The sequence below is a fragment of the Acipenser ruthenus genome, unplaced genomic scaffold (assembly GCF_902713425.1).
Source record: "Acipenser ruthenus unplaced genomic scaffold, fAciRut3.2 maternal haplotype, whole genome shotgun sequence".
Classification (NCBI taxonomy): domain Eukaryota; kingdom Metazoa; phylum Chordata; class Actinopteri; order Acipenseriformes; family Acipenseridae; genus Acipenser; species Acipenser ruthenus.
The window spans coordinates 60921-70213 of record NW_026708170.1 but is presented as its reverse complement, the minus strand read 5'-3'; the positions used below and the strand labels follow the sequence as shown (position 1 = coordinate 70213).

The window sequence follows — 9293 nt, the reverse complement described above, 5'->3', positions numbered from 1 at the left end:
AATAATGATCTAAACGGTGCCTACAAACAATGCGAAATCAATTACAGCAATGGAATTGGTTCACCTTTTAAATAACCGTCACAGGATATATGTATGTATATGTGTGTGCAGAAACAAACGCGTCGCTCCTCCCGTTAATATTTGGAGTTCCGGTCGTTTTGGGTCAATTGTAACGAACTGAAAGGAGCGTCCTAACGGGGGGGTGATCCCGTACAGAGGACGGTACTAAACCAGCACGGAAGATAATACCAATTGCAACAAACCAAGCAGCTGAAGATAGTCCCCCAACTGCTTATTAAAATGTGTCTCAATTGCAACGAACCCAAAGCAGCTGCAGTTGCCCCTCTAGATAGAAGATACTGAGTTAGTCTAGCAATTTCTATAGATTAAAGGCTTGCGATATCGTACCAACTAGAACAAATACATTTCTGTGCATGATTTTCATAAGTTCAAAAAAAAATATGTGAATTTAAAAAACAACAAAGATGTTAGGTTTCTTTTTAAAAAATCGATCTTGTAACGATTTATAACAATCCTAAAATAGAATTAGCTAGACGTAATTCTGCTGGGGGGCAGCAGTGTGGAGTAGTGGTTAGGGCTCTGGACTCTTGACCGGAGGGTCGTGGGTTCAATCCCAGGTGAGGGACACTGCTGCTGTACCCTTGAGCAAGGTACTTTACCTAGATTGCTCCAGTAAAAACCCAACTTTATAAATGGATAATTGTATGTAAAAATAATGTGATATCTTGTAACAATTGTAAATCGCCCTGGATAAGGGCGTCTTCTAAGAAATAAATAATAATCACTCAGATTTCAGGACTGTGGCGTGAGTGTTGGGATCTTACGCTCCACACTGTAAGTGTTTATACAGAACTGCACGACATCAGAATCGACCATTTAGGGTTTAGATTTGAGGCGATTTTGCCACGTTGTATTATTCCACAAACACAGATGTATATTTCATAACAGTACCCTGCAATATCGATGCAATGTGAGTGACTAATCCCAGACGGTGCAGTTTGTCAGACTGGCCGCTGGGGGTCACGTCCTCTTGAAATACAAACCCGTGCGGTCGTGGCACGGTGCATTGTGCAACACTGAATCCAACGGGAATACTGGAACGCCATTCCTGTCCCCGTTCAATATTTAATGTGGCTCAGCGTTTCTGCGTGATACTGTATCTCCTGAGCTACAGTAAGATTATCAGCCGTTTTGTTAATAATAAGGCTTCTCTAATGCCTCTGCAAAACGCTGTTTATTTATTTATTTATATAATAAAGCGCACTAATTGACCGATGAGCACTACTTAGATAACAGGAGTCATTATCGACACATTTGAACAAATATTGCATTAATTTAATGGTAAGTATATAAACTGACCATATTTGAAGACCACAATGTTTCCTTTCGTAACATACATAAATTTACAAATACACATTTTATTCTGCAAGTTGTTTTATATTCCGATCACTAATACTGAACAGTAAGTTTCGTTTAGTCGGCACAGCTCGGGGTGGTTCCGAGAAATAGTTTTTTATCGATAGCAAAAAACAGAAAACAAACAGAATAAAGGCGCTCGTCCTCAAACGTCCCTCTGAGCAGAGAGGCGAGGAGGGCGGCTGCAGATCCGCGGAGCCCCGGAGGATTTGACCATAAACGGGAACTCCTGGTGCTGCTCTCGACAGACTTCCACAATCTAGCATGCTGGGCGCTATTAATGCAATGCAACTCTCTGAAATGTCTTTATAATATATATCTGACCCAGATATTGATGCGATCCAGCCCTCTGAAATGTCTTTATAATATATAGCACTAGATCCTGATATTGATGTGATCCAGCCCTCTGAAATGTCTTTATAATATATAGCACTAGACCCTGATATTGATGCGATCCAGCCCTCTGAAATGTCTTTATAATATATAGCACTAGACCCTGATATTGATGTGACACAGCCCTCTGAAATGTCTTTATAATATATAGCACTAGACCCTGATATTGATGCGATCCAGCCCTCTGAAATGTCTTTATAATATATAGCACTAGACCCTGATATTGATGTGACACAGCCCTCTGAAATGTCTTTATAATATATAGCACTAGACCCTGATATTGATGCGATCCAGCCCTCTGAAATGTCTTTATAATATATAGCACTAGACCCTGATATTGATGTGACACAGCCCTCTGAAATGTCTTTATAATGTAGGGCTTCCGGTTTTCCATACTTTACCGCGACTTTTCTCCTCTCCTTTAAGAATTCAATTGATACCCGTTAAGCCTTTCGTGTATCTCAATCACACTGAGAAACGTGTTAATAGTAAAATTGATTTCATTTAACGTTTTTTTTTTTGTGAAACAACTAAATTGTCTTTTAAATTGGTCAAGCCTTCATTTTTTGATTGACAACAGAAGGCACAAACGAGATCGCGACATGTTAATAAGCGACTAATCTTTATGAAAGCTATGAATGAAAACAATATTTTATTCATTCTCCAATATGCACAAACTGTTTGAAATGGCTTTATAACTTCGCACCCTGCCAAGGGAGCACGGCAGAGTGTTTTTTTTTTGCCTAAGAATGATGATTCTAAAAATGAAATTCTAAAATTAAACAATTAAAATGAGTTTTTCCTTCAGGTTATAACACAAGAGGTGTTATCAAATCACGTACTTCAGAAATGATTGAAACTAGGTTGCCTTTCTATCTGCGGTATTTTAAAACACTGCAACGAAACGCATTTAACTCAGGATCCCAGAACAGGGCCTTTTAAAATGAGATTTGCACTCACAGTAAAACTAAACGGTTAATTTTCGAGACCAGCAGGCATGCATTCGAGTGACAGCAACAGAGATCGTTTACTGTAAACGTTTAAGTCCTATGCAAGTACTATATCATTGATATAATTTACATTGCAGTGTGTTTATTTCCGTGAGTCTAAAACAATTAATGAACTGCAATCCGTGTTTAAAAGCTGTTGCATTTAAACACTTAAAACGTGCTATAGAAACGTGTGGTACACGTTGTGTTTCTCTTCGCCACTTGACGTACACGTCATTGGAAATCGATTGAGCGCGGTTTGCAAGTTTGGTTTAGCGGACTTTATCTGGAAGACCCCGTGCTTTGGGATAGCTGGCAGGCAGAACACAATGTTCTCGCTCACGTGTTAATAATTAAATAAGCAAGCTCCTGCAAGTGGTTTCTGGAGCTAATTACGGATAATTACCTTTTCAAATGATTTAATGACTCCTCAGAGGGTGTCTGTTTCCACGCTGTGTTTGCAGAACTACACGATATGCTAACTCACGAGAAAAAAAAGCTTTTATTTTTTTGAAATGTGTGTTTTTATTGTGATATTTCAAAACCTGTTGTGTTGCCGACTGCCACCCCCATCCGTCCAAAATGATACAGCGTTATCTTACATTTGAAAATATCCTTACTGTAGGCCCTAAAAAATAAATGCGTTGTTTCTGTGCGATGTCAGCTCACATCCAGCTTTAAGATTGAAATAAGCGAGATTTAAATACGAGATACTAAAAACATGCTCTAAAATACATTTGAAAAAAAATTATATAATAATAATAATAATAATAATAATAATAATAATAATAATAATAATAATAATAATATTTATTTCAAGAATGCCTTTCAAGCGAATTAAGACCCTCTGAAAAACTAAACAACTTAGTCTCAAGAAATTATAACCTACAAACATACACATTTATTTTGAACTTAGTAAAACATTTTCAAATTCAAAATAAAAACTCAATTCTTTCATGTTTTAAATACACCTCTTTCGCTGCAATCCTCCACAGTGAATACAGAACCCATCCACATCTCAATGGAGAAGGTGGCGTGGGCGGGCAGTCTGTGTGTGTCTTTGCTGATAAGCCAGTCCGTGTCACTCAGTAGAAATGCTGGTGAATAAGCATTCGCTGGCCTTTTTTTTATTTTGATACACAGAATCCTGTCTGTTACTCACCCACCCACTGCCCCACGCAGCCTGTAGTGGAAAGCTGTTGTGCTGAACTGAACTATAAAGGAGATGGGGGGGGAAAGCAAACACCCACTGACCAATAATAGCTTCTACATATAGCGAATACATTGAGAGGCCAATTGCAAGAGAGAGAGAGAGAGAGGGAGAGAGGGGGAGGCAGGGAGGGGGGAGTCAGAGAGAGAGAGAGAGAGAGAGAGAGAGAGAGAGAGAGAGTCATGCAATATCCTTGCAGTTATCTCTCTGCTAATGCAACCAGTAGCATATTTGAGAGAAGCTTTCCTTTGAAAAACTCCAGCGCTAGCATTAAGAAGATTGCCTGACTGGAATGAGCCCTGGGACTGGAAAGTTTGGCTGCAGCAGACTTTTCCTCTGAAGGAAGGTGTTTTCCGATGTTCTGGGGAGTCCTGCTTCATTCTTTCCTGTTGTTTGATCGTGTTGGAGTTTCAGAGGCAGGGCAGGGCAGGGCAGGTAATACTTGTGATGCTTCTAACAATGCCTCATGCCGTCCCATGCTGAACAAACCAGTCCTGTTTGAAGTAGTGTACTACTTTTAGAAAAAAAAAAAAAAGCCAATTCATTCTTCAGAGGAATTTCTTTCTCGGACGATTAAAACAAAAGATGTTTTGAAGTTGAAAGGAAGGAAAGAAAGAACGGGAGAGAGATAGCTAAAGGAAGGAAGAGTGAACGAGGGAGATACCAGCTGCAGTGGCTCTGGGATTGCACCGTTGCTTGTCTGCTGTATCACGCTCGATATCCAGAATGTGATTCCTGTAGCGAGCAGCCCAGGACATGCAGAGAGAACCACAGCAACCCTCCTGCCTGTGGGACCTTTAGGAGAGACGGGGGAGACTGAAAACCAAGCTGCTGTTTTACTGTTTCGCCTTAAGGATATAAAACAGTGCGAGCCCTCTCTGGTTTGAGTGGTCAAACACAGACGCACTGTAAGAGACTGATTGATTTTTTTCTGTTGCTCTCTGTAAATGACAGCTTCTCTTTAAAGGAACCCTGGATCACTGAATGCTCAAGCTGATCAAAAATACCTTTGTTATTTAGATCAACTTTCAGGACCTTTGGGACAGGAGTTATTTTTGAACCCAGATCCCTGTTTTGTTCATCATAGACTGATCCTGTTGAGCTTGTTTTTTTTTTCTTTTCTTTGAAAATTCCAAATTGATGTCTGTTTTGGAGATATTTCAACCAGGACTATCTGGAGAAGCTGGAGTTTTTGTATTCGGATGGTCAGTATTGTTCTGCAAGAGCTGAGCAGCAACTGAAACATTTATACACAGAAATATGCATATTTATATTTTTTTGCAGGGCTGACCTAACTCAGCACTATTTCAAACTAGAGATAAGGTCTTTCTGAACATTCAAATACAAATATCATTGCCAGAACAAAAACTTTGCTGCCATTAAAACCATACAGGATTTTGCTGGGGGAATTTAGCTACTAACATTAAATTAAATAAAAAAAAAAATCAGGTTGGAAATCGGTTTGATTACAATATAATGCAATCTAATCTAATTTTCTATAAAGTCTTTAATGTGAGACAAGATCATAAATATTCTGTATCAGTTTAGTTTGATCTAAACTCGGCGACACTAGCCACAGAATCAGTTCAGTTACTTTTGTTATTTGTTGAAAAGGTTTCTTACTGTTTAAGTTTAGCAGCACAGCTTGCTAGTTTACAAAATGACCGTCTGGTTTACCTACAAGATTCTTCGTGAATCTGTCAGTGGAAATGTCTTCAGTTTAAACGGTACATTTTAAGCGACTGCATTTAGAGTACTTGTGTACACAACATTTTCAATTCTGAGCCTGAATTCTGAAGATATTATCCCAGTTTAATGAATTATTATCCAAGCTTAACCCTTTCAAAGCGCTGTATAGAGGTCTATAGGAAAGATAACATTTATTTCAACCAAGAGATATCAGCTGCAAGACCTTTCATTCAAACTTTAAATTCAAACTACTGCAGTGCTAAAGGAGTAGTTCAGAAGACACTCTCTTTCTAAAACCGGAGAGCCCAACACATCACACTTTCACTAATATAATACAGGTTGCCTTTGCTAATTGACATTGCCAAGTATCTTCTAGACCTGTGCTGTAGAGAGTAGATATAACCAATATCAATACTGTTGTAGCCGACTAAACCACTCATTGAAAAACAGCAATTGGCTTCAAAACGGATAGTTTTAGGAGACAAGGGAGGGTCGCCTGATATATCGCTAATAATAATAATAATAATAATATTAGAATCAGTCAAGATGACAGCACTGGGCTGTTGGTTTTTTTTGCTGCTCAGCTGCATTTTGGTGCCCCCAGCCGTCACCGGCAAAAAGCCTCTCCCAAAAACCGACCGCGACGCCACAAAGACTCTGACGCTGGCCGTGGTCCTGCCACGCTACAACACCGCCTACCCCTGGGCGTGGCCGCGCGTGGGCCCTGCCGTGGACCTGGCGCTGGAGCGGATCCAGGGCTCGGCGGGGCTGCTGCGGGGTTTCCACCTGCGTTACGTCTTCGAGAGCAGCGAGGACTCGGCCGGGAACTGCTCTGACTTCATCGCGCCGCTGGTGGCTGTCGACCTCAAGTTCGCCCACAACCCCTCGGCCTTCATCGGGCCCGGCTGTGACTACACCTCGGCGCCCGTGGGCCGCTTCGCCTCACACTGGAAGGTGCCGATGGTCACGGCCGGCGCCTCGGCCTACGCCTTCTACACGCAGAAGGAGCTGTACTCGTTCGTGACGCGCACCGGCCCCACGCAGAAGAAGCTGGGCGAGTTCGTGATCCACATCCACCGCGCCTTCAACTGGAGCCGGCAGGCGCTCATGCTCTACGTGGACGAGAAGATGGACGACCGGCCGTGCTACTTCACCGCCGAGGGGCTGTACGAGGAGCTGACCCGAGTCAACATCACCGTCAGGGACTCGGTGTTCAAGGAGGCGGGAGGGGTCGACTACCAGGAGCTCATTAGGGAGATTCGCTCTAAGGGCAGGAGTGAGTAAACCCGCAGCACTGGGCGTGACCCGCAGCCGAGTGCACTTAGTGCTGTGAGACAGCCATGAGAAATGTCTCTGATTCAGGTGGCTTGTATTTATCTATCTTCTATCAGGTGGAAACAACGTCTCATTAAAATGAGCCTTTGTATAGTAGAACCTGATATTGACGTGATAGAGCCCTTTGAAATGTCTTTATAATTAGGGCTGTATTTTTTATTTTTTTTTCACTGTAAAATACAGCTTATTTCACGGGATTTCACGGTCTTAAAATAGATATTTCAAGATATTTCAGAATTAAATGTCGTATGTATTCAGTGGCGCACCAGCATTACATTGGGGAGCTAGGCAAGTCTGTCGATAAAATAACATAATAATAATAATAATAATAATAATAATAATAATAATAATAATAATAATAATAATAATAATTTGGTTTTACTTTTGCCAGTTTTACTTGACTTGCAAAACGTTTTAAACGGCGATAGCAAATTCCTTGGTTGAATGAGCACAAAAAGCTTAATATGAAATCTGAAATAAATTTTAATAAAAAAACGACACCATTCTAGCGTACTTCGCTGAAGTAAAACCACGATTTTGTTTATTTTGAAAGACCACTGCTTCGGATTATTACTAGTGCTTAATAACAGTAATTACACAGCGAATCCGATAACCCCGCAGGAATACAAACCTTGTTACTTATTATAAAAAAATAAAATTAAAATGAAGTCACACCCACGCACACAAAACCAAACAAAACGTCGGAGTCTCTTGCTGCAGACACGCTGCTGCTGACGTCAGCTGTAAACAGTGCCGTGCGGACTTGGGTCAAACCAATGTTCGTGTAGGGTGAATTTTACTGTATAGCGCAGTTGAAATAATATTAAACCTTTTCTAAGCAAAATTTTCATGATTTTTACAATACTTTTTCCAGGTCTGGAAATAGCTGTTTTAAAATTCCATAATTTCCACGACCGTACGAACCCGACATTATTATTGACCTTCAGCCAACCCCCCCCCCCCCCCCTCCCCCTTCTAGCCCGCACTTTTCGCGGGCTAGAAGCGCCCTGCAAATTCAGTGTCCCTAACACATAAACAGACCATAAACAACCAATCACAGAACACAGAAATAAAACACTAGACCCTGATATTGATAGCACTAGACCCTCTGAAATGTCTTTATAATATACAGCACTACACCCTGATATTGATGCATTGTATGCATAGAGAAGCATTGTAAAGCACAGAGAGGTCTGGTAACGCATAGGGAAGCATTGTGAAGCACAGAGAGGTCTGGTAAAGCATAGGGAAGCATTGTAAAGCACAGAGAGGTCTGGTAAAGCATAGGGAAGCATTGTAAAGCACAGAGAGGTCTGGTAAAGCATAGGGAAGCATTGTAAAGCACAGAGAGGTCTGGTAAAGCATAGGGAAGCATTGTAAAGCACAGAGAGGTCTGGTAACGCATAGGGAAGCATTGTAAAGCACAGAGAGGTCTGGTAAAGCATAGGGAAGCATTGTAAAGCACAGAGAGGTCTGGTAAAGCATAGGGAAGCATTGTAAAGCACAGAGAGGTCTGGTAACGCATAGGGAAGCATTGTGAAGCACAGAGAGGTCTGGTAAAGCATAGGGAAGCATTGTAAAGCACAGAGAGGTCTGGTAAAGCATAGGGAAGCATTGTAAAGCACAGAGAGGTCTGGTAAAGCATAGGGGAGCATTGTAAAGCACAGAGAGGTCTGGTAAAGCAGAGGGAAGCATTGTAAAGCACAGAGAGGTCTGGTAAAGCAGAGGGAAGCATTGTAAAGCACAGAGAGGTGTGGTAAAGCATAGGGAAGCATTGTAAAGCACAGAGAGGTGTGGTAAAGCATAGGGAAGCATTGTAAAGCACAGAGAGGTCTGGTAAAGCAGAGGGAAGCATTGTAAAGCACAGAGAGGTCTGGTAAAGCATAGGGAAGCATTGTAAAGCACAGAGAGGTATGGTAAAGCATAGGGAAGCATTGTAAAGCACAGAGAGGTCTGGTAACGCATAGGGAAGCATTGTAAAGCACAGAGAGGTCTGGTAAAGCATAGGGAAGCATTGTAAAGCACAGAGAGGTCTGGTAAAGCAGAGGGAAGCATTGGAAAGCACAGAGAGGTCTGGTAAAGCATAGGGAAGCATTGTAAAGCACAGAGAGGTATGGTAAAGCATAGGGAAGCATTGTAAAGCACAGAGAGGTCTGGTAAAGCATAGGGAAGCATTGTAAAGCACAGAGAGGTCTGGTAAAGCATAAGGAAGCATTGTAAAGCACAGAGAGGTCTGGTAA

The 9293-nt window shown here is 41.4% G+C and overlaps 1 protein-coding gene across 1 annotated transcript in view; it reads left to right on the top strand.

The window, feature by feature from the left end:
- Positions 1–4206: 4206 nt before the first annotated feature.
- Positions 4207–9293, top strand: part of LOC117395595 (atrial natriuretic peptide receptor 1-like) — a 59876-nt gene continuing 54789 nt past the window's right edge. The window contains exon 1 of the mRNA XM_059020179.1: positions 4207–6994. Coding sequence (XP_058876162.1) covers positions 6265–6994 — 730 coding nt within the window. The 5' untranslated portion in view covers positions 4207–6264. The remainder of the gene's footprint in view (positions 6995–9293) is intronic.